The sequence below is a fragment of the Chrysochloris asiatica genome, unplaced genomic scaffold, assembly GCF_000296735.1.
Source record: "Chrysochloris asiatica unplaced genomic scaffold, ChrAsi1.0 scaffold00099, whole genome shotgun sequence".
Lineage (NCBI taxonomy): Eukaryota > Metazoa > Chordata > Mammalia > Afrosoricida > Chrysochloridae > Chrysochloris > Chrysochloris asiatica.
In genome coordinates this window covers 11,724,630-11,751,864 of record NW_006408617.1, presented here as the reverse complement: position 1 = coordinate 11,751,864, position 27,235 = coordinate 11,724,630, and the positions used below count along the sequence as shown (strand labels likewise).

Sequence of the window (27,235 nt, the reverse complement as noted above, 5' to 3'; positions counted from 1 at the left end):
GAGCGATGGAGCAGCTGGAGACTTTAGATCCAGAGAAGGAGAGCGACTATGTGCTGAAGACCTGAAGGGTACTGGGGAAGGATTGCATGGAGGGGATTGTAACCATGTCAATGAGACGATATATGATAGAATGAATGTAAAATTAATGTTCTCCCATGTAAACTATCACATAATTCACAATAAAACATTTAAGAAAAAAAAATCATTATGATGAAAAAAAAAAATTACTTATTCAATACTCATTTTCTAATATTAAGAAAGAGATTATGCTGGGTAGTAGAAAAGAAAAAAAAAAAAAACCCCAAAGACTTGTTTAATGACCAAACTTACCTTACTCAAAAACATAGCATAGTAGCGATGCAGTGGCAGATGAAAAGTGACTTGGTTAGGTGCTGGCTGGAATAAACAAAGAAAACTCTGTAAGTCAAAGATTTTACAAAAGTTCAAAGAAGGTTTTAAAAGATACAGCTGGCTCCTTGAGACATACAGATACACATTTGCTAACAGAACAAGAGAGTGTGCCCTTCTTCTCTAGGAAACAATCATATGAGTACTGAGTTATGGAATCTTCAAAATACCAAGGAACTATCTCCTCTTTCCACTTTTCCTTTTTTAAAGCCTAATATGAACATTCTGACTTCTTTCCCTTTTCTCATCCTTAATTTCAATGTCAAATGAGATCTAACACTTATTTCCTTAAATATTTTACACATATCAAAAAAATATATTTACCTCATCTACGAAGTTAATAGCATCAAACCAGTCTTGCAGCGCTTCAAGGCAGTATCTAACAACATTTCGCGTATATTCTTGAGTTTCCTAGAATAAGTTATATCAATTTTATAATCTATAAGCATATATTTTCAACTTCAGATTATACATAATACATAGCAATTAACTATATCTGGTAGTGTAGTGGTTACGAATCGGGCTGCAAACTGCAAGGTCAGCAGTTCAAAACTACCAGCTGCTCAGCGGGAGAAAGATGAGGCAGGCTTTCTGCTCCCGTAAAGATTTACAGCCTCGGAAACCCTGTTCAGGGTCGCTATGGGTCAGAACCGACTCGACGGCACTTTACGACAACAACAACATACAATTTCAAGATAACTTCTATATTTGCCATTTCAATAAATCATCCTTTCACAGACTAACTGTAACAGCCTGTGATAGTCTCTGAGGATTGTGATATTTAAAGTATACATATGATACCTTTTATATATTTAGGATAGTGGTTATGAGTCAGGCTGCTAACCTCAAGGTCAGCAGTTCAAAACTACCAGCCATTCAGCAGGCGAAAGATAAGGTTTTATCTTTCTGTTCTCATAAAGATAGGCAGCCTCGGAAACCCTATACAAGGTCACTATAAGTCAGAACCGACTCCACAGCACATAACCACCACCATCATATTGGAGTCCTAGTGTAGAGCTGTAGGACAAGCAGTAGACTGCTAACCACAAGGTCAGCAGTTCAAGCTCCCAACTGCTTCTTGGAAACCTTACACAGGGTCATTATGAAGTAGAACAGACTCGACACTTAATAACATCTGATATATTCCTGAAAATTGATCAAGCTGTCTATTTTAAGAAATCCAAAAAATATTATAAATTCTCTAAACTGTGGGTCACACAAATCTCTTGGTCAGGAGACAACAACCTTTCAATAAGCACCTGAATTTGGCCACCAGGTGACTATTAGCCAAGCTGGCCCCTGTATGTCACTTTCAGCTGATCTTCAACTTATACCTTTAATTCCCCTCAGAGGATGAAAATGATGGTTACAAAGTCCTCAATCTTGTTCAGCCATGCTTCATTAGGCTGCTAGAGAGGAGGGGGAAAGGGAATTCCTCTATTACAGAATAATGCAAATTCAGTAATGGGGCCTGCCAAAAAATAAAACTAAAATATGTGACAATAAGCCTTCCCACCCGGCGGGCTGTCCCCACTCCCAACCTCTGCCTACAAGAGGGGAGTAGCAATGAAATGGCCTAAGGGGAGGTGCTTCGGAGTCAGCAACTCTATTAGAGTGAGACAGCACCTGGCTCCCCTGATTGACAACAGAGCTCCTAATTACTTACACAGAGGCTGGGAGAAACCACGTAGCCTGAGGAAGACAATCGCAGACCAAATAGCACTCCTAGTCACCTGGTATGAAGTGGGGTCCTGTTCCCTGCAAAACAGCTATGCAGGTAGTACCCACTATGCTAGCTTCAAATATGAATTTGTTAGCCCATTTTAGGGCAAAACTGGTTTGGGGATGAAAATCAATAGATATAATGTTAATGCACCATATTAACAGAACAACGTGAGAAAAAAATAACAATCATTTCAATAATGCAGAAACAACATTTGGAAAACTCCAACACCTTTACTGATAAAAAAACAAAACAAAACAAAAAAAACACCACTCAAACTAGGAATTGCAGGAAACTTTTACAGCCTGATAATTGGCACCTATTAAAAACTCACAGCAAACATACTTAATAGTGAAAGACAAAAAGCTTGCCACCTAAGATCAGGAACAGGATAAGGATGCCCACTCTCACCATTTCTATTCAACACTATACTGCAAGTTCTAGTCAGAGCAGTTAGGTAAGGAATAAAAAGAAATAAAAGCCTATCTATTCACCAATGATATACTCTTCTATATAGAAAATCCTAAAGAATACACATACACACAAATTATTACAGCTAATAAACAAATGCAGCAAGGTTGCAAGATACAAGATCAACAGACAAAGACAAAATCAACTGTAATTGTATACAGTAGCAATTAACAATCTGAAAATGAAATTAAGAAAACAATTCCATTTATATTACAACCCATCAGAAAAACAACTAGATAGTGGGTATCTAACATCTGTAACAAGGTGATCAATTAATTCAATTTCCTAAATGCAGCATATTAAATAATGATGTTGAGATCATCGCTCTCCTATCTCTCCAACACTACAACTCACATCCAGAAAAGTCAGAATGCATGCTAACTTACTTCTTATTGGTTCTATGACACTGAGCAAATTATTTATGTTTAATCTCAGTTTCTCTTTGTGTAAAGGTAAGGCATAAGGAGATTGCTACATTAGCAGTTCAAATCTACCAGTCATTCCTTGGGCAAATGATGAGTCTTTCTGCTTCTATAAAGATTTACAGTCCTGAAAACCTACACAGGACACTATGAATCGGAATTGACAAATCCACCACCAGAGGTAGGCATGGAACTACCTCCTAATACTATTATGAAGTAAATTAGATAATGTACATGAAATATTCCAGCACTCTGCTTAATAAGTGTTCCAAAAAAGAAGTCGAAACCAGAGTCAAGTTTTAGCAAGTCTGAAAGATGTTTACCTGTGCTTTATTGACTACACAAAAGCTTTCAACTGTGTGGATCATGATAAACTATGGACAACATTGCAAAGTATGAGTATTCCGGAACACTTAATTGTGCTCATGAGGAATCTGTACATGGAACAAGAGGCAGTTGTTCAAACAGAACATGGGAACACTGAATGGTTTAAGATTAAGAGAGGTATGCGACGGAGTTGCATTCTTTCACCATACTTATTCAATCTATATGCTGAGCAAATAATCCGAGAAGCTGGATTACATGAAGAAAAACATGGCATCAGGATTGGAGGAAGACTCATTAACAACCTGCAATATGCAGATGATACAACCTTGCTTACTGAAAGTAAAGAAGACTTAAAATATTCACTGATGAAGATCAAAGAGGACAGCCTTCAGTATGGATTGCATCTCAATGCAAAGAAAACAAAACTCCTCACCACTGGACCAATAAACAACATTCTTATCAAAGAAGAAAAGATTGAAGTTGTCAATGACTTCATTCTTGGATCAACTATCAACACTCATGGAAGCAGCAGTCAAGAAATCAAACAACGTATTGCATTAGGCAAATCTGCTGCACAAAACCTTTTTAAAGTGTTGAAGAGCAAAGATGTCAGCTTTAGGACTAAGGTGCTCCTGACCCAAGCCATGGTATTTTCAATAATCTCATATGCATGCAAAAGCTGGACAGTGAATAAGGAAAACCATAGAAGAATTGATGCTTTTGAGTTATGGTGTTGGAGGAGAATAGTGAAAGTGCTATGGGCTGCCAAAAGAACCAACAGATCTGTGTTGGAAGAAGTACAGCCAGAGTGCTTCTTGGTGGCCAAGATGGCCAATCTTCCTTTCTCATACTTCAGACATATTGTCAGGAAGGACCAGTCGCTGGAAAAGGATATCATGTTTGGTAAGGAGGAGGGTCAGAGAAAAAGAGGAAGACCCCCAACGAGCTGGAATGGCAAAATGGCAGCATCAATGGGCTCAAGCATTACAATAATTGTGAGGTTGGCCCAGGATTGGGCAGTGTTTCGTTCTGTTGTGCATAGGGTCGCTATGAGTCATTACTGACTCAATGGTACCTAACAACAACAAGCAATAGCTTTAAATTATCACCAGATAGTGATTATGCAACTTAATTGTGTCCTTAAGCATTTCTGGACTTGAAATGTTTAATTTCCTGATAAATCCCCTAACTGTGAGTATGGTGTGTAAATTCTCTGTGGCCATTGCAACAAATTATCAAACCCAGATGAGAAGTAGAGAATACTGTAAGAGGAACAGCTGCTGTTGGAGTTGCCAAAGAAGGTTAAAGGGTGGAGGCTATGTCTCAGCCCCATAAGAACTAGCCTTGAGCTGACGTAGAATTTGATTGTTCACTCACCCCCTGGTGAGTAAAAAGAGGTCAGATGATGCCTCCACCATGTACGTTTTATACTAGGACAGGTTAAGCAAGCTTCAAAGGATGCATATAAAAAACTCTTTAAGCCTTCAGTTTAGTAGGGTCAGAGGATTCCACTTTTCTGGATTGTCCATGGATTCCAGAGACCAAAAAAAAACCAAAGCTTTACAATGTAAAAGTGAAATATATATCTGTATAAAAACTCACTGTCGTTGAGTTGACTCTAACTCATAAAGATCCTATAGGACAGCACAGAACATCCCTATAGGGCTTCTAAGGCTATAAATATTCACAAAAGAAAACTATCGATATCTTTCTCCCATGGAGTTGAATGGTGAGATCAAAACACTGACCTTTCAGTTAATAGCTGAACATTTAACCACTGTGCCACTATGTTGCTGTTGTTACATGCCATGGAGTCAGTTCCAACTCACAGCGACCCTGTAAGGGTTTTCAAGGAGTGGCTGGTGAGTTTGAACTGCTAACTTTGGGGTTCAAACCGATCTTGCGGTCCAGTGCATTTTCTTAAATACAGGGAAAGTCAAACAGACTTGCTACTAAGGTTCCAGTTCATACATATATTTAGACATGTCTCTGTGATCACTGGATGGCTACAAACAAGTACTCTCAGCAACACACTTGTCTTAGTCTCCTTAGGGTGTCTTAAAAAGAAAAAATGTCCAATCAAAAGAGTGGCTTCTGAGGGCACCTGCTGGGCTATTTGATATTCAAGGCAGAGAGGTTCCAAGATTATGGTAACTGTTTGGGGATTCTAAAATCAGCCTTGTGTTTTGTTTTTCTCGAAGGACACAGGACTGAAAAGTTTAAAGAAAACTGAAAATTCATTGGTGAAAAGGGCCTGGCGAAAACTGTGCTGAGGAATATTAGTCCATCACTACAGTGCACCTTCTCATTCTTCAAGGACAACAAGGGTTGTCCTACAAAATTTCAATGGGAAACCTTACTCGATATATCCCCTACAGTCCTTATCGTCCCCCTTCAGACTACTGTTTCCCTGAAACTCAAAGAACTTTGAAAAGGAACATGATTTGATTCCTTTGAGGATGCCAAAACTGTCATTTTGACATGGTGTAAATCAAATAGTGCAGAAATACTTGGGGAAGGTTGTTGTTGTTAAGTGCCATCGAGTTATTACCGACCAATAGCAACCCTGCATAGGGTTTCTGAGGAACAACTGGTGAGCTTAAACAGCCAACCTTGTGGTTCAAAACAACTTTGCAGTCCAACGCATTAACTCAGAGTAACATACCCGGGTTAGAGAGATGAAAACACTGCCTTCAGAAGTATGCAGAACTAGATGAAGGCTATGTCAGAAACAATAGCTTTCACATTTTGATATTGTTTACTGAAGGTTTCTGTGATTTTGATGCAATACTTTTCCGACTTACCCTCGTATACAAGCAATTATAGTGAACATTGTTTAACTAATTACGAGGATCTATGTTGTTGCTGTGCTACTCTTTAGACCTTTTTGCAAAGATTAGAAACTGTGAAATTTGCACTAATTTTTTACTTGGAATCTAAAAGTGTAAACTTAATTGAGTTTACACTTAAAGATTCCTTAAAAGATAAGAAACATTAAACAACTGACATGGGTGAAATGAAACAATAAAGATGAATGTGAAGACTTACGAAGTTCTAAAGAGGATCTGCAATATAGGCAGGGTGGAAAGATCTTATAATATAAATGAATTCCAACCTGGCTAAGAATAATAATTACAGTCTCAGGCCAGCTTTCACAACATTAAATTCAATCTGAAGCAAAATTAAACATTACACATGATTATATATATATGAATGAACCAATGTTTTCACAAAACTGCTCTTAACTATTTTAAAAGTTACACAGATGTTAACAAAAATATGTTCAACATACCCTTACTTTACAATGTGACAAGAGCCCCCACATTGGCTGTGCACAGGCCTCAAGTTCAGCAGCAAAGGCAGCATAGTAGGTCTGAGACTCAAATTCCACATGCTCATTTAGCTCTCGCTTGTTTAAATTCATACCTTTCAAAATTTAAAGCAAACATAAACCTTGCTAGATGGAAGTAAGTATTCAGATTAAAAATCATGTAAAATTCTTTCTAGCACCAAACACATATAATGCACACAAATGGCATATATAATACAGTTACAGAGAAGTAAATTATTTTAAATGAAATAATCTGGTAATTCTTTAAAAACTAGGTTTTCTTAGAAACACTGAAGAATTGTCTCTTAGTAATATCATTAAATATTTCAAAATAATAAAGTCAAAACTATTTTAACTGATGTTAAGTTGGAATTTTTATAAAAGTTTTATGGACCTTTCTTGGAGAATAGATATTTCTAGATTAACAGTTTAAAATACTTTAAGACTTACTCTGCTGTTTCCTTTGAATAACTTAATATCTTTTCTATCTAGTATGTTTCCATGAAGATATTATGAAAGTACTTACAAATATCAATTTAAATGAGGCCATGAACATGTAACCTGAATGATGTGCTATTATATTTTAATTAGTATTCAATAATTCAATATTAGGCATTTTGCAAATGAAAACAATTAACATAAATATTTTAATTTCATACCTTGAAAGAATGACACAAAGTTCATCCATGTAACTAACAAACCATGGTCCTCAAGAAATCTCTTTGCCACACTTTGATGCGAAAGAATATTAATAAAATCACTAACAAGAGGCCAGTAAGTATTATTCTTCAGTAATGCTTCTCCACAGTTCACTACCACATGTAAACTATTTTCTTCATCTAAAAAAGACACACACATCCCAAAATAAATTAATTCGAAATAATTTTTTTTTATCAACACAACAGAACAGTGTGAACTCTAGAATCAGTAACACCTTAGTTCAAACCCCAACTTGCCACTTAAGAGGTAGAAAGCTAACATTATTCCTTAGCCTCTTAAATCCATTTCCACAGCTGTAAAACGAAAAAGGAAAAACAACCCCACAAATCTGAAAAGAATTAAATGAAGTAATGTTAAACATAAAGCACTTACGTCATTAGTTATTAACACATGATAAAACTGAGCTAGCTTTGTTTATAAAACAGTATTTTAATCTAAAAGCACAGTATTTTCAAGTTTCAAGCATTAAAATATATTTATCCCTAGGTTAGTCCCTGTTTATATTATCAAATGATACTTATTTTATTGCTTTTTCTACTCAAATTAGATAAAAATTTTTAACAAATACATTTTTCCAAAGATGAAAGAACAAAACCCGATAAACTTCTTGGTCTTAAGTTTAAAGTTTAAATATACTGTTGGAGAGTATTAAATATATTGTTGGGGAAATTATAATTTAAGTCTTTACTATAAAAATTATTATAATATATACATTAGCTCTCTTAACCTTTTCCAAATAACTGGTTTCCTGGATTAAAAATCCTCTGCTCCCACTGTAAAACACACTAATAGCCATAGCACACCAAATGTTTGAAGTGAGGAGCCTATTCTCTAGTACCCAGCTAAATAAAGAGTTCATATGGTGACCCAGAGTCACTTTTTACCTTTCTTCAAGCCAATGTGCTTTTTACTATATTTATAAAATTTAAACTAAAAGTATGTTGTTGTTGTTGTTATGTGCCGTGGAGTCGGTTCCGACTCATAACGACCCTGTACAGGGTTTCCAAGGCTGTAAATCTTTACGGGAGCAAAACGCCTTATCTTTCTCCCACGGAACAGCTGGTAGTTTCGAACTGCTGACCCTGAGGTTAGCAGCCCGATTCATAACCACTATGCTACCAGAGCTCCTTAAATTAAAAGCATAGAGGTTGATAAAGATGAATGCACAGTTATTACAAAAGCTGGATGAAATGTTTTACAAAGTACCTTTTAAAAATGCTAAAATATTTTGGAGGAGCAAAATTAAAAAGTCTGGAAAGATTTTTATACTGAGAATTACTTCACAAAGATCTTAATATCTTCACTCTAAAGAAAATGAAACAAATTCATAGTTGATGCTTTACAGATGGGGCACATGCAAGGGTAAGTCAAAATATATTGCTACAAAACTATGGAAAGCTTTATTAAACGAAAATGTCAAAATGTTATTGTTTTTCAACATATCCTCCATCTAGAGCTATACACTTCTGAAGGTGGAATTTCTGTCCTGGTATGGTGCTGCAGGTTAATGCACTGGACTGCAAGGTCACACTGAACTGCCAGGTCTGCAGTTCAAGGTCACCAGCCACTCCTCAGAGACCCTATTCAGGGCCCATAAGTTGGAACTGACTCAATAGCACTTAACAACAACAATAACCCTTCCTCAAAGAGTTCTGTGCTCTTTGATTTACACCACATCAATAGCAGTTTTGGCATCCTCAGAGAACTCAGATAGTGTTGCTTTTTTAAATGTTCTTTGAGTTTAGGGAGGAAAAAGAAATATGAAGGGGCAAGAACAGATCTGAAGGGAAGATGAGGTAAAGTTTCCCAATTAAATTCTCATAGGACAGCCTTGCTACCCTCTCCAAGATTGAGCAGGTTCACTATTGTGATGGAAAACAGTGCAATTTTTCTGTCCTTTTTCTCACCAGTGTGCTTTTAATTTTCTTTAGACTTCTTCATAATAAGCCTCCATGATCACACTGCATCCTTTAAGAAAACCTATCAAGATTATCCCTTTGACATCCCAAAAAAGTCACCATACCTTCTGAACTGACCTCTCTGCCTTGAATTTCACTAGTCCAGCAGATTCCCTTGGAAGCCAGTGTTTTCATTGGACCTTTATGATCAGGCACTCGAACAATACTAAGGCAAGCGTATTACTGAAAGAACCTGTTTACAGCCAACCCATGATGGCAGAGATTTGTTTAAACACATTTTGTTTGGAATAAATTTGTGCATGTATGAACTGGAACCCCAGTAGCAATACCTCCTGACTTACTCTCATAAAATAAAAATATGGAAAACATACGCTAAAAATGCTTTACCCAAAAATAACATGCATTTCTGTGTTATAAATTAAAATTAAATGTTTTGTAAGGTATGTTTATCATTCTTTAATGAGTAGCAATTTAGTCTTTTATAAACTATTCAGTCTGAGATTCTGAAAAGCAATTATACACTCTCCTTCCTTATCAACATAGTTATATTCCAAAAGTCAGGCTGTTGTGCAAAACTCAGCATTATTTGAAAATTGAGGATGGCCACATCGTTACATAACTGCCAAACCACCGAGACTCATGGCCCAGCCAAGCTGAAACAGAACCTCAACCAGTGTCACTCTCACCTCACACCTCGGCGAATGTATGTTGCTAATGTAAAAAATCAATAGGTTTCTTACTGTTGTTGTAAATGCAGAATTTTGGATGAGACAGCCAATGAGTGAGGAGTGGGTGTACTGCGACTATGAACTGGTGAGACACTAAGAGTTGACAGAAAAATACTTAAGAGATGTTGAGGTCACAGGGAAAAAAGGTTCTGTTATTGGGCTAGTTAACTGAAACCAGAGGATGAATAAGCAGAATTAATCAAATTCACTCTTTTTCTGACACTGCTTTAAATACTACTGTTCTTGTGAAAAATGCTTGAAACCTTACTAAAATAAAATGATTAAGACTTCTATTTTTACCCAAATTGTTCATTCTTCACTACAGATTTAGAGAAGAATGATACAGTGTTAAATGAGATTCACTCAACAAGTATTTACTGACCACCTACTGAGGGTCACAGATTTCACTAAACTCCAGAGAGGTAAATAAATATATAGTCTCTCTCCCCTGAGATTAATCTCTAAGAAGACAAAGAATGATAAGGATTCCAATAGAAAAAGTACTACAGGGCACCACAAGAATAAGTAATCTCATCTAGAATTCAGAAAAATGATTTCCTTGAGGAAGTGATATCTAAATTGAAATCTACAGAATGAAGTGGTGGTGGTGGTGATGTACCGTGGAGTTGGTTCCCCCGACTCATAGCGGCTCTGTATAGCATTTCTGAAGTTGTAAATCTTTACTGGAGCAGAAAGCTTTATCTTTCTCCCGTGGAACCACTGGTAGTTTCCAACTCCCGACCCTGAGGTTAGAAGACCTATTCATAACCACTAACACTAATTACTCAGATAAACTGGGGGTAGATAGAGCTCTAGGTAGGAAATGGTGTTTTAGTCAGAAAACCCAAAACCAAACTACAGTGCAGTCAATTCATATGGTTCTTCTGCTCATTGTCCTTGTAATTCCCACCAAATAACTTTTTCCAGATGGGTATGAGTAAAATAAGGTGAGAGAAGATGCTGATAGGATGTTATGATTTAGTTGTGATTGTTATGATTTAACTGTAATTGTAAACACTTGGAACTCTAATATTAGTTTTAAAATGAATCATCTCAAAAGCAGGACAGGAACTTACTACCAACAAAGACCATGAGTGAAGCACATTATTTGAACCCCCAAATCCCTGCACATCGAACCTCTCCAACCAAGGGACAGAAAGCTATGACACCAGAGGAGTGGCAAAGGAGCAGCAGCAGCAGATCCAAAAACCAGAACACGAGACACAGCAGTGGGTTCCCAGCCTATGGAGCAAGCACAGCTGAGTGACTGTGGACAGGAGACTGGCTTGCAGAGTGGGGTGCCTCCAGGCACTTAGTTGAGGGAGCTATGTTTGCTGTCCCATGAACCTGGAACCAAGTAGTTTTAGGCTGAGGTTTATGGTAGAGTGGTGTGCCCTGTAAACACTTCTCAGAGCCCTAAAAGAGCTTTGTAACATTGTCTAGACAAAGAGAGGCTGGAAAAATGGTGTCCTTAGCCAAGAAAACCCTATGAAGCTTACTTCTACTGTCTAACACATGGGGTTGCCAAAAGCTGGAAGTGACTAGATGGCAATAGCTTGGTTTCTATTAACCGGAAGTGGGGGAAAGAAGTGTGAATTAATGCTTAAGGAGGACTGAGTTTCTGTTAAAGCTGATGAAAATATTTGTCAATGGATAGTGCTGGTGGTAATACAATATGATGAGTGTAATTAATGTAAATGATTTATATACCAAAAAGTGGCTAAATGACAAATGTTTCATTGTATATTTTTACCACAATAAAAGATTAAAACAGCAAATATTTTGTGATATGTTTTGCCACTTAAAAAAAAATTATTCAGTGAAAAAGAAGTGCTGGAGCTGCCAGTACGGCAGGACAGCCAGGGAAGTAAGTCTAGGAGCTGAGGACCCTGGGACCATCAATGGAGAAGAGCGGAGAGCGGGATCCTACCCAGAGAAGCAGTGAGGCCTGAGATGGAGGCAGAGAAGACGACATCAAGAGATGGTGTGGCTGGGGACTCAGGATCCAGAGAGGGAAAGGGGCTCAGGACTGTGGTGGGGTGTAGGCTTGCAGGGTACACCCTTTGGTTGGGTGAGAATGCATGGACGGGATGGTAACTATGCCAATGAAACGACAGATAACAGAATGAATGTAAAACTAATGTTCTCCCATGTAGACTATCACACAATTCATGATAAAACATTTATTAAAAAAAAAAAAAAAGAAGTGCTGGTGTTAAAGTGTTAGGCTGCTAACTTAAAGGCTGGTGGCAGCTAGAATTTGCCACTTGCTCTGTGGAAGAAAGATTAAGCATCAGTTTTTGTAAACATTTATAGCTTCAAGAACCCTGTAGAGCAGTTCTACCCTGTCCTATGGGGACCCTATAAGTCGGAATCAGCTCTGTGGCAGTGGGTTTGGTTTGGTTTGGTAATATAGAAAAAATGGGAGGGAGACTCACACATCTTTTTCCCATATAATCTTTCTTGAAGATCAACTACTATATAATAAGCACAGCCAAACCACGCAATCAAAAGAAAAGACTTCAGATTCTTTTCAAAGGAATTTAAAAAACTTACTGCTGTCAAGTGGTACAAACTCATAGCAACCCTACCATACATAGGAAAACTGTTGCATAAGATTCTCAAAGATCTTTAAAGAGGTATTTCGTGGCACATTTGCGTAGTACAATACATCATTTTTATTTCCTGACTGCTGTTTCCATGATTGTTGGTTGTAGATCCAAGCAAAGTGAAGTCTTTGGCAATTTCAATCTTTTCTCCATTTATCATGATGTTATTTATTGGCCCATTTGTGAGGATTTTCATTTTCTTTTTAGTCAGGTGCAATCCATACTGACGGCTTCAATCTTCATCTTCAGTACGTATTTAAAGTCCTATTCATTTTCAGCAAGCAGGATTGTTTCATCTTTATATTGTTGTTGTTAATTGCTGTCAAGCCAGTTCGGACCCACAGCAACCCTGTATAGGGTTTCACAGGAACGGCTGATGAGCTTGAACCGCCGACCTTGCGGCTCAAACAGACTTTGCAGTCCAGGGCATTAACCCACAGTGCCACACCAGGACTTTAAATCACAGGTTAATGACGCCTCCTCCAATCCTGAACATTCTTCTTCATATAATCTATCTTCTCTATCATTTGTTCAGCATACAGACTGAATATGTACAGTGAAAGGATACAACCTTGGCACACACCTTTCCTGACTTTAAACCATTCGGGATCCCCATGTTCTAGTCTAACAACTGCTTCTTGGTCTACGCACACAATAAAATGCCTTTGCATAGTCAATAAAGCACAAGCAAACATCTTTCTAGTATTTTCTGCTTTCAGCCAAGATCCATATGGCATCAGCAGAGATATCCCTTCATTCCACATACTTTCTGAATCCAGGTACAGGTATTGATACTAGATGCTCAGCCTGACCTTACAGCTATAAAACTATAGACCACTGATTTTTAACTCCCTAAGCCACAGTTGCCTCATCTATAAAAGAGAAATAACAATATCTGCTTCAAAGGAGTATTTAAGGTTAAATGATATAATGTATATAAAGAGTTGATTTAAAAAAAAAAAAAGTCTGGACTATAGATTGTTCAAAAGATGGCAGCTATCATAACTAGCTCTTATGTACGAGGATATTCAAAAGGTTTTCAGTGACTAAATGTTCAGAAGTAGTTCGTCACTCCTTCTTCCTAGTCTGTCTACGTCTGGAAGCTCATCTGAAACCTGTCCACCGTGGGTGACCCTGCTGGTATTTAAAATACCTGTGGCATAGCTTTCAGATCACAGCAACTCATAAGCCACCAGAGTACAACAAACTGACAGATGAGTGAATAATCTGAAAAGCTGGGTTAAATGAAGAAAAACGTGGCATCAGGATTGGAGGAAGACTCATCAGCAACCTGCAATATGCAGATGATACAACCTTGCTTGCTGAAAGTGAAGAGGACTTAAAACATTTACTGATGAAGATCAAAGAGCACACCTTTCGCTATGGATTGCATCTCAATGTAAAGAAAACAAAAGTCCTCACCGATGGACCAATAAACAACATTCTTATCAACAGAGAAAAGATTGAAGTAGTCAAGGACTTCATTCTTCTTGGATCAACTATCAACACTCACGCAAGCAGCAGTCAAGAAATCAAATGACATATTGCATTAGGCAAATCTGCTGCACAAGACCTTATGTCAGCAGATTTGTTGAAAAGCAAATATGTCAGCTTGAGAACTAAGGTGCGCCTGACCCAAGCCATGGTATTTTCAATAACCTCATAAGCATGCGAAAGCTGACCAGTGAATGAGGAAGACTGTAGAAGAACTGATGCTTTGGAGTTCTGGTGTTGGAGAAGAATATTGAAAGTGTCATGGGCTGCCAGAAGAACCAACAGATCTGTGTTGGAAGAAGTGCAGCCAGTGTGCTTCTTGGATGCCAGGATGGCCAAACTTCCTCTCTAATACTTCAGACATATTGTCAGGTGGGACCAGTTGCTGGAGAAGGATATCATGTTTGGTAGGGTGGAGGATCAGAGAAAAAGAGGAAGACTCCCAACGAGACTGGACTGGCCAGGTGGCAGCATCGATGGACTCAAGTGTGGCAACAATAGTGAGGTTGGCCCAGAATTGGGCAGGGTTTCGTTCTGCTGTGCATAAGGTCGCTATGAGTCGATACCGACTCGACGGCACCTAACAGCAACAAAAAATACACAAGAAGACTTCAAAACGTTTGTGGAAATATGGACTTAAAGATAATGGAATTTTCCACAAACTTTGTGAAAACCCTCGTATAAGGCATTTGCTCTACAGTGAACGCACATCAATTTTCATGATATGGTGTCATATCTGAGAAGAAATTGATTATTCATATAAAAAGAAAATAAGATTTGGTATAGACAAACAGGCAGTAGTAGAATAAGGCAAGGCTCAATATTGTTTGTTTTTATTTTTTTCCCCAAAGAAAATAAAACGGTCCTTATATTTCGTTTTAAAGTTTAGCTATAAGTGCCAACAATTGAAGTCACAGTCCCAATAATATAAGCTTGACTATATCATGATTAAGAACAAAGGTTCTGAAGGCATGACGCTTTTCCTGGCTCTCATTTACTAGTTGAAACTAATGACTTAAGTTCTTAATTCCCAACTTTACTCATCTTGAAAGTGAGAATGATAATACCAACCTAAGAGAGTTGTTGAGTAGCCTAAATGAGACTACATATAAAGAATATTTAACACAGTGTCTATTATATAGCAAACATTTAAATAATAAATTATTAAAGGGAGGTAAAGTTAAAATAAAGACCACAGAGAAAGGAAAAAGGAAGGAAGTACTAGAAATATGGCAGTTAGGGGAATATCAACTATATAATGGGCACAAAAAAGAAAATCAAAGATCTCAAGGAACACAAATAATTCAGTTTATTATAACTTTTTAATTATATAAGCATGTAAAAAAAGTGTTTTAATATGAAAATTATTAATAAATTATGGTATATCATATGACCTTAAAGCCAGCAATCATTAAAAAAACATGTTCTTGTAATGTATACTATGGTAATACTTTGGCTTAATTTAAAAAATATATGTTATTTGTATCTATAAATATACTCACATTAATAAAAAGATAAAAAGAAAACCATCAAAATGTTAATAGCAGTTACCTGTGAATGACAAAACTATGAATAATTTTAACTTTTTATTTAAATTTTGCTGAAAATTTTCTAAAATTTCTTTAAGAAATATATATTTTTAATATTTAAAAATATTAAGCACATAAGGAGTTTTAGTGCTAGTCATACTAAGTATATTAATAATAGAACTAGTGAAAATAATTCTTAGTTTACCTTGTAGCTCACTTTTAATAAGGCAACTTTCCATCATGTATAATAATACAGTGACCATAATATCCAGCAGCTGACATTCTTCTGTTACCTGTCTGGCTAGCTCCTCATTGCTGAATAACTGAACACTAATATGCACAATTCTGTTAGACATTGTATCTGATTCATGACTTTTCTTCAGTGTTTTCATAATGAAAGCATAATGCTGAACAAAAGTTTTTGTAAAAGCAACCTGTAAAATTTTTTAAATAGAAGGAAAAAAAAAACACAATTTAATTTTGAATTGTATAAAATATTTTCAAATTTATTACATCAACATTTTAAAGCTATAAGCTTGTGATAATTTTCAAAGTAACTAAATACCTAATTCCAATGATGACAAAAGTCTTAAGCCATAATTTCAATATGGGAGAATATTAACAAAATTCTTTGACAGTTAAAAAAATAGTAGGCATTTTAGATTAGTAAGCAATTACAATACCATGATTTAAGTATGTAAGTTTTTCTCTTGCTCACAAATATGTCAATTTACTAACTTACTAAGTCTCAGCTAACCATCACAGAAGATTTCATATAACTAAACAACAAATGAATCAATTACTCTTATATTTTACACTATTTCTATTCTTTGTAACACATACATTTTCTTTCTTTCTCTAACAGGTGAAAAAGTACATGCAAAACAATGGCGCTCCTAAAGTATGACTCTTAAAAAAGCTTTACTAACTATAACATGGAAAGAATAACAGCATGCTATATTTTCTTCTCACGCACTAAGCTGTGTCTTTTTGCCATAACTGTGGTGCTATAAAATGTGAACCACGAGGTGACCAGTTCAAACCCACCAATTGCTCCTCAGAAACCTTATATAGGGTGGCTATGAGTCGGAACAACAACAACATAGGGTGGTACCAGGTTTATGCCGACCTTTCAGGACTAAAGATTCCACCTATGTATATTTGTACCTGAGTCAATAATATGCACAGTAGCTACTAAGTCCATGCTTTTGAAATACCTAAAGCCACAATCTAAATTCAGTTCCCCTCCATTAAACATTCTCATATCACCCTATAACTTCATGTTTTTAACTTTTATTCACTAGCATCTCTTGAAACAAAGTTATATGTTGAAGGCAATTTTCTGAATTGTGCTCAGTGATGCTGCTCTGCCTCAGAATGACTATACAGTGCTTTTATGCAAATACCATGTGGACAACAGAGGAAGTTAATGCCCTTCTGTAGTGTTATTGTTAAGTGCCATCGAGTCTGCTCTGACCCACAGCAACCCTGTATAAGGTTTCCGAAGAACAGCCAGTGAGCTTGAACCACCAACCTTGCAGCTCAAAGTGACTTTGCACAGTCCAGTGCATTAACCCACAGCACCACACCTTCAGATCTATAATGAGCCACAGCTGAGAAATGTATCAACAGTAGTAATAAAAAGGTAAAAAAAATAAAACAGGACAAAATTTAGATACCTTATACTCTTGATCTGGAAGCATGTTGAGTAAGAAAGTTACCATTTTCTGAGGAAATTCATACTTTATAGTCCAAAACAATAGTTCTTCTAGGAAACTTTTATGTTTCAAAACATCCATTATGGATTGATCTGTATTATAAAAAGAACATATATCACCTAATTATTCCATTGCCCATCTCATTTAAACTTCAAAATAATTAGTAGCCCATCACCACAAACACCAGAATGTATCAAAAAATTAAGGATGCCCTTTCATTAATGAAACTACTGAAATCAAACTAGTTTTCTATAATCTCTATAATATATAACTAACAAAATGTTTATATTTTAACATAAAGCAGTTACTAAAAGAATTACATATCATTTATCTAAAATGGTTCCAACCAAGATTCATCATAATTATCCTACAATAGCATATTCATAATATTTAGTTTAAACAATAATCATTCTTAAACTGTAAATGGTATTACAGAAATAAAAGTATAAAGTTTAAGTATTCAAATAATTTCTAGGGAAAAAGGTGAAATTTTTGATGATTCAATGATTTATCCATTTCTTTAAAATTATTCTTCATAATCCATGTCTCACATCATACACAAAAACAAATTCAAAACAGGTTAAGGACCTAAATGTGTAGGCTAAAACCACAGAATTCTTAGGGGAAAAAAACAGGAGCATCCATTCTGATCAGTATTACAAAAGAAGATCCTAACCAGAATAGGGAAAAGATATAATACAAAATTTTAAGTCATAAAGACCAGACTTACTGGTCTAATAGACACTAGTGGAACACCCAAGAAATTGGCCCTTAGACACACTTCAAACCTGATATTGAACCCACCCTGGACATCACCTTTCAGCCAAACAATGCACATGCCTATAAGATGAATAACAACATCTATAAGAAATGTGTTCCTCAGAACTATACAAGACCAAAAGGACAGCTTTTGTCCAAAAACAAAGTTTGGAAGGCAGGAAGGGATGGGAAAAATGGATGAATGTCAACAGAATTCAAGGAGGAAGTAGAAATTGTTGGTTACATTGAGAGGATTGCAACATGAAAATATCAAGAAACAAAATATGCACTATTTTCTAATGGGATTCCACTCGTCTGGCAGTTTGTTGTACTGTGGTGGCTTGTGTGTTGCTGTTATACTGGCAGCTATATCACTGGTATTTTGTCCCCTTTTAAATCATTTTTATTTTTATTGAACATCTTTATTAAAATATGATTCATAACACCATACAATTCACCCATTCAAAGTATAAAACTTAATGATTTTTAATATATTACCAGATATGTGCTACCACCACTACAATTAATTTCAGAACATTTCCATCACCTCAAACACTGCTCATAATTTAGTAGCTCCACCCCAAGCCCCAGCCCCATTCCTACCAGTACTAACTAGTTCATGCTGCATCCATTCCAACTCATGGCCGCTCATGTCTGAGTAGAACTGTGCTCCACAAGGTTCCCAATGGCCAATGTTTTAGAAGTAGATTGTCAGGCCTTTCTTCTGAAATGTTTCTGGGTAGACTCAAACCTCCAACCTTTCTGTTAGCAGTCACACTTGTCGATCATTTATACCAACCAGGAACTACTTATCCTCACCTAGACCTAAACAACCACTAATCTATATTGTCTCTATTACAGTCTTTAATAAGGACCTCTGGTAGGGTAGTGGGTATGAATCAGGCTGCGAACTGCAAGGTCAGCAGTTTGAAACTACCAGATGAGGCCTTCTGCTCCCATAAAGATTTACAGCCTCGGAAACCCTGTATAGGGTCGCTATGAGTTGGAACCGACTCCACAGCACATTAACTACTACCACCACCACAGACTTTCATATACATGAAAACATACTCATGGATTTTGCGACTGACTTCTCTTAACCTGCTTTCAAGGTTCATCCAAGTGGTGGCATATATTAGTACTTCATTCCTCTTTATGGAATTCCCATTTATAGCCACTGGAAGGCTATACCACATTTTGTTTATCCATTTCTCCATTCATAGACATTTGGGTTGTTTGCCTAGCTAGCTTCTGAAAATTTGTTTAAGCCTTGCACTCCTGTTATTCTTAAACAAGAGACTGTCTAAAAGTGGTGTGTGTTCAACAAGAGAACTGTAAACAGAACCTGTGATTGTATGCTTGTTTATTTAGCTTTTGTATTTGAAACATTTTACTGTTGCTGATAAAATAAACAGAAGGAAACAAAAGTAACAAATAATGGGAATATAACAGAATCCTTAAGACTTACAAAATAAGAAACAGTACCTAGTTATCTTGCTTTTAGAGTAAATTCACTGGTTCTGCCTTTCCTGGGATCCTTTCTTTTCTTTCTATTTTTTTAACACGAATTGAGTAAGGTTCACATATAAGATCATCAGTTTTACAACAAATCATACATTTTGTTTCATCTCAGTGACTGCAAACTCCTCCACATAACAACAGACATTCCGCTTCCTCTCCATGGTTCCTTTTCCCATCCCTTCTCAACTTAGTCTTTAGGTAAATGTGGCCCTTTTTATTTTGAATGATTGACCATTCCATGGTGAGCATAACTTACTACTGTTGTTGTCCCCCCTACAGACCTATCTACTGCTTGGCAGAATATTGGGCCACGAGAGTGAATTCCTTTCCAGACCTGCAAGACTGTCAAGGACCATACTCTCAGGTTCATCCAGTTTCTTTCTAACCAGTAAATCCGGGATTCTTTCATATATAATTTGAGTTTTGTTCTACATTTCCTCCCACTCTATCCAGGACCTTCTAATGTGATCTCTTTCCAAACAGTTGGTAGTGGTAGCTGTGTACCACCTAGTTCTTCTGGTCTCAAAGTCATACCACCAATATTTTAAATAACACCAGTATTTTAAATACCATCAGGGGTACCCATTAGGAACAAGTTTCAGCAGAGATTCCAGATTAAGACAGACTAGGAAGAGGGAGAGGCAGACCACTTCTGGAAGGTTAATCTTTGAAAACCTTATGAACATTAGTGGAGAATTTCCTAAAACAGTGCCAGGAGATAAGCCCCTCAGGTTGAAAGGTACTCAAAATATGACTGGGGAAGAGCTGCCCTCTCAAAGCAGATTTGACTTTAGTGACAGGGATGAAGCAAAACTTTCAGGACCTTTATTTGCTGATTGGACAAAACTCAAACAGAGCTAAAATAGCTGCAAACATCCATTAATAATCAAAATGTGGAATGTATGAAGTATGAATCTAGAAAAATTGGAAGACATCAACAACTAAATGGAATGCATAATGGAGTCCTGGTGTGGCACTGTGGGCTAATGCATCAGAGTGCAAAGTCGTTTGAACTGCAAGGTTGGTGGTTCAAGCTCATCAGCTGCTCCTTGGAAACCCTATACAAGGGTCGCTATGGGTCGGAATTGACTCGACGGCACTTCACAACAACAACAACATAAAAATCAATATCCTAGGCACCAACACAACAGCACTTTATAGTGATCTGAAATAGGCTAGTATTAGTCATTTTGAATTGGACAATCACGTGGCTGTTATGCTGGAAATGACAAATTGAAGAAGAATGACATCACATTCATTGTCAAAAAGAACATTTCAAGTAACAGAATATTACCCATGTGCTTACAAGGAAGATCAATTAATGCCACTATTATTCAAATTGATGCACTAAAGTCACTGATGATGAAATTGAAGAATTCTCCCAACTTCTTATAGTAGAAATTGATCAAACATGCAATCAAGATGTGTTGATAGTTACTGGTGATTGTATCATGAAAGTTAGAAACAAAGAGGAAGGTTCAGTAGTTGGAAAATATAGCCTTGGTGATAAAACAATGCTGAAGATCACATGATAGAACTTTGCAAGACCAATGACTTATTCAGTACAAATACCTTTTTTAAATATAAATGGCAACTCTAGAGACATGGATCTCACCAGAATGAATACACAAGAATTAAACCAACTACATATGTTAGAAGAGATAACAGAGAAACTCAGTATCAGCCAAAAGAAGGATAGGGGCTGATGATGGAACAGATCATCAATTGCTCATATGCAAGTCGAGGCTAAAGATGCAAAAAATTAAGTCCAAGAGAGCCAAAATATGACCTTGAATATATCCCACCTGAATTTAGAGATCATCTCAAAAAACAGATTTGATGCACTAGACACTAATGACTGAAGACCAGAGAGTTGTGGGATGACATCAAGAACATCATGCAGAAAAAAATGATGTATCATTAAAAATGCAGGAAAGAAAGACCAAAATGGATGTCAGAAGAGACTCAGAAACTTGCTCTTGAATGTAGAGAAGCTAAATCAAATGAAAGAAATGAGGAATTGAAAGAGTTGAACAGTAAAATTCAAAGGGTAGCTTGAAAAGACAAAATAAAAGTTATTATAATGGAATGCGTAAAGACCTGGAGTTAGAAAACTAAAAGGAAAAAGAACATGCTCAGCATTTCTCAAGCTGAAAGAACTTAAGAAAAAACTGAAATCTCAACTTTCACTACGGAAAGATTTTTGTTGTTGTTGTTAAGTGCCGTGGAGTCGGTTCCAACTCATAGCGACCCTGCACAGGGTTTCCGAGGCTGTAAATCTTTACGGGAGCAGAATGCCTCATCTTTCTCCCGCGGAAACGCTGGTTGTTTCGAACTGCTGACCTTGCAGTTCACAGCCCGATTCGTAACCACTATGCTACAGAGGCAAAATGTTGAATAACACGGGAAGCATCATAAGAAGAGGGAAGGAATACAGAGTCATTGTACCAAAAAGAATTGCATCAATGTTCAACCATTTCAAGAGGTAACAAATAATTAAGAACCAATAGTTTTCAAAATGTATTATATATAGAAATCACCTGAGGATATTATTAAACTGTAGATTATGATTTAATATACTATCCACTGCTATCAAGTCAATTTAGACTCATAGTAGCCCTATACTGGGTTTCCAGGGCTGTAAATCTTACTGCAAATAGCCTCCTCTTTGTCCTAAGGAGGAGCTATTGAGTTTGAACTACCAAACTTGCAGCTAGCAATCCTTTGCTTAACCTACAAAGTTACCGGGTTCCTTGATTCAAAAAGTTTATAGAAAAATTCCATTATCAGTTCATTATTTTTTTTCTTTTTTACTTTTTAAAGATCTATCATACTAGGAGTGGAATATTTAGCATCTTGTGGGAACTTGTTAGAAATGCAAATTCTCGGTAGTTCAAACTGAAGTGAACCCCCTCTTCAAAGAACCTGTGCCCCAAACCACAATGAAATACCATTTCACACCCACAATAAATATTTTTAAGGAAGTGGGGAAATTATCCATTCCTGGAATCCTGGTGTAGCACTGTAGGATAAAGCACTAGACTGCAAGGTCAGTTTGGACTGCAGGATCAGTGGTTCTAACTCACCAGCAGGTCCTTAGAAACCCTGTACAGGGTCATGAGTTGAAACCAACTCTTAGACACTTAACAATAACAACAATGCAACGCTAGGAGTCCTGGTGCAGTGTTGCAGGTTAATGCACAGGACTCAAAGATTGGTTTGAACCCCAAGATCAGTGGTTCAAACTTACCAATCACTCCTTGGAAACCCTATACAGGGTCACTATGTTGTTGTCAGGTGCCATCGAGTTGGAACCGACTCATAGCGACCCCATGCACAGCAGAACGAAACAATGTCCGATCCTGGGCCAACCTCACTACCGCCGCCACACTTGACGCCATCAATGATGTCACCTGGCTGATCCATCTCGTTGGGGGTCTTCCTCTTTTTCTCTGACCCTCCACCTTACCCAGCATGACATCCATCTCCAGCGACTGTTCTCTCCGGACAATGTGTCCGAACTATGAGAGACGAAGCCTAGCCATCTGTGCCTCCAAGGAGCACTCTGGTTGCACTTCTTTCAAAACAGATCTATTGGTTCTTTTGGCAGTCCGTGGCACTTTCAGTATTCTCCTCCAACATCACAACTCAAAGGCATCAATTCTTCTACGATCTTCCTTATTCACTGTCCAGCGCTCGCATCCATATGAGGTTATTGAAAATACCATGGCTTGGGTCAGGCGCACCTTAGTCCTCAAGCTGACATCTCTGTTCTTCAATACTTTAAAAAGTTCCTGTGCAGCAGATTTGCCCAATGCAATATGTCGTCTGATCTCTTGACTGCTGCTTCCGCGAGTGTTGATAGTTGATCCAAGAAGAATGAAGTCTCAGCAGCACTTAACAACAACAACAATCCAGTACTAGGAAGGAGCACTAGTAGCATAGAGTTTACACTGTTGGGCTGCTAATCAAAGGGTCAGCAATTCGAATATACCAGCTGCTGTTCGGGAGAACAATGACGCTTTCTATACCTATAAAGATTTATAGCCTCAGAAACCCTATATATATAGGATCACTATGAGTCAGAACAACTCCATAGCACGTTATTATTATTGATTGCTAGTGGAAATACAAAATGAAATAGCCATTGTGGAAAATAGTGTGGAAGTTACTCAAAACCCTAAAAAGAGAATTAGCATCTAATCTAGCAATTCCACTCCTAGCTATACATTCAGAAGCCTTCAACTGACATCTGACCCACAGACTTGAGACGTGCTCCGCAACTGTGTGAGTCATTTCCTTTGATATAAACCTCTCTTTACATATACATATATAAGCTTCTTTGGTTTTGCTTCTCTAAAGAAGTTAGTTTAAGACAGGGGCTTAGCAGAAAGGCTGTACAGGCTCTCTGCAGCAAGACTACGGAAAATTGGACAAGAAAGCTACAAAGGACCGTCCTGGAACTCTGTGCTCCAGAGGAACGGATAGAAAAGTGGATAGAATGTTTACTGGGAGACAGAAGTGAACAGATGCAGCAAGAGACAAAATGAATGACGAGCAGTGGCAACTCAGAACCTACTGTATCCATCTTGAAAGTTCATGAACAGACTTTAGAGTTGAAACAGCATATTTGCATTGCAGAAACCTACCTGAGGATCTGAGAGACACAGGTGTGATTTTTTTCCAAACCAGCGTACAGCCCTAGGGAATCTCCAGCTTTCAGGCAGTTCGAGCCACTTGGAGGCTGTAAGCCCCAAGGAGGAGCTACATACTATAGCCCCACTAGGGCAGGCTCTGATCCAAATCTGTACAGTCGACCCTGGAAAGCCCTGAACTGACTCTCCCTAGGGGAGGGGGATGAATGGATGCATAGGGTAAAGGGAAAGAAAAAAAGGAAGGAAGGACGGGAGACAGACAATCTGTATGGGCCCTGCCAATGCAGCATTGTCAATTTGAACTTTCCCAGGTGGCTGTGAAGGCAAGAGGCCAGTAGATGGCTCAGCACACCACCACCTACTGGCAGAGAGAAAACCATTGACTTTCAGTTTGTTTGTTTATTGCATTAAGGGCAGTATTTGTTTTGTTTGTGTTTCCTTGTTTGTTTTCACCCTTCTTACCATCAGACAACAACAGTCAACAACTGTAGCTATACACCCAAGCCACAGCTTACAGCCCCACCAATTGGGAAAGAGTCAACACCAGCTGCTATATACCAGAACAGGAACTACAAGCAGTGTGTGCTAAAATCACTCTTAACTGAACTATTCGAACAGTGAGTAGAGAGGCTCAATTCCTGATCATACCCACCAAGAAACAACTGGTGGGTGCCTAAGAATACAAGATACATTCATCAACTTAATACAAATATAACAACACCACAATGCATAAAAAGCATAAGATTTCTGTTCACACACTGAAACAAGACAAAGTAGCTCAAAAAAAACAACCAAGAGGAAGAGCTAGAAAATGCTTTTGAGGAATAAGAGGCACTGGAACTACCTGAAAAAGAATTTAGGAGAATGATACATCCAAATGTTTCACAGAAAGGTGGAGGAAAACAAGGAAATTTTCTGAAAAGTACTACAGGAACAATCAAACAAAATAGATACAGCATTGGAGACAATACAAAACCTCCAAACAGGTCCAAATGATCAATACTAAAATACCAGAAATGGACAATACACTGAAAGGGCAAAGGAGTCAAACTGAATCTACGTAAGCCTGAATTAGCAAGCTTGAAGATAAAGCTCTCTATACTGGTAAGATAGAAGAATCAGGAAAAAAAAGAAAAAGAAAAAATCTGAAGGAAGCCTAAGATTCAGGTCAGACAACATGATGAGGAATACTCTACAAGGGACTGGAATTCCACAACAGGAAAAGAAAAAAAACCACAGAAAAGATAGCCAAAGAAATGCTGTAAGAAACTTTCCCTGACATCATGAAAGATGAGAAGATAAGCATTCAAGAAGCTGAATGAACCCCAGGCAGGAAAGACCGCAAAAGAAAATTACAAAGACATATTATAATCAAACTTTCCAAAATCAAAGAGAAAGAATCCTGAAAGAGCTCAAGAAAAATGAAGTGCTACCTACAAAGGAAAACCAGTAAGATTAAGCTCTGATTTCTCAGCAGAAGCCATGCAACCAAGAAGGCAATGAAGACATATATACAAAACTCTGAAAGAAAAAAAACTGCCAACCAAGAATCACATACCTAGAAAATCATATACCCATCAAATATGATAGTGAAATTAGAACATTTCAGGATAGAGAAAAGTTAAAGGACTTTGTAAAAGCTAACCCAATGTTCCAAAATATACTAAAGGGAGTTCTTGGACTGAGAAGCAACCAGAGATTGATATATGTGGCAACACTACTCAGAATTCAGCCCAGATATGGAAGTATCCAGACTAGAAAAAAACTACAAGACTGAAAACAGAAATCTAGGATATCAGCCTATGATCAGCACAATTATAAAGCGAATGAAGGGTAAAGTATAGTTACAGAGATCCAGGTGGTGAGGAGGCCAAGTAGATTTCAGGATAAAATAGACTGTTTTAAAATAAGGGAGAAATTAATAAAGTACAGGGTAACCTCAAAGAAACTTTATACACTTAAACATCAAATCAAGAAAAGGAAAAGCCAGGAAGATTTTACGAACATTAAAACCATGAAAGAATTTACAAGAAAAAGCATACACATATACCAAAAGAACACTGTACAAAAAAGCACACAAAACAAAGAAACCAGAAGAACCACACACACATATACACACACAAAAAAAAAAACAAAAAAAAAACCCAGAAAATGACTGCAATCAATCCATACCTATCAATAATTACACTGAATGTCAATGGATTAAATGCACCATTCAAGAGACACAGAGTAGCAGCTGGGAACTCTCCACCCAGAGATCAAGAGGGTTGTGTGCTAATGACTTGGGGGGGCAGGCTTGCGGGGTGTACCCTTTGGTTGGTTGATGATGCATGAAGGGGACTGTAACCATGGCAATGTAACGATATACACTAGGATGAATGTAAAGCTAATGTTCTCCCATGTAAACAATCACATAATTCACAGTAAAACAGTTAAAAAAAGAGACAGAGACCAAGAGTAGCAGAATGAATAAGATAACAGTATCCTTCAATCTACAAGAAACACACTTTACACAAAGACAAAAATAGATTAAAAATTAAAGAATAGAAAAAATTTATCAAGCTAACTGCAATTAAAAAGACAAGTTTTCATAGGTGCAATAAATTTTTTAAAAATGTAGCTAACTAGAATTACTTATTAAAAGAATATGATATGCAGCTAGCTGCTTATCCAATATTATAATAAAGTTACACCTTATATGTCAACGTTTATTAAAAAAAAAAAAAGCAATGTACTGGGAAACAGACTATCAATTTGCAATTTTAATATCTATGGTGCTTATTAATGATAAATATTTTAAATTTACCCTTTATAACATTTTCCTATTTTGCTGTTATATATTTTTTAAGAGAAAAATTGGTTTGTTACTTATATTTGCTTATTACCTTGATATATATATAT

The 27,235-nt window shown here is 37.1% G+C and overlaps 1 protein-coding gene across 1 annotated transcript in view; it reads right to left on the bottom strand.

Annotated features, from left to right (window-relative positions):
- UBR3 (ubiquitin protein ligase E3 component n-recognin 3 (putative)) overlaps window positions 1-27,235 on the bottom strand; it is a 247,525-nt gene that overhangs the window by 132,669 nt on the left and 87,621 nt on the right. The window contains exons 7-12 of the mRNA XM_006867038.1: window positions 17,361-17,491; window positions 15,887-16,115; window positions 7,342-7,521; window positions 6,644-6,777; window positions 733-819; window positions 331-396 (exon numbers count right to left, since the gene is read on the bottom strand). Coding sequence (XP_006867100.1) covers window positions 331-396; window positions 733-819; window positions 6,644-6,777; window positions 7,342-7,521; window positions 15,887-16,115; window positions 17,361-17,491 — 827 coding nt within the window. The remainder of the gene's footprint in view (window positions 1-330; window positions 397-732; window positions 820-6,643; window positions 6,778-7,341; window positions 7,522-15,886; window positions 16,116-17,360; window positions 17,492-27,235) is intronic.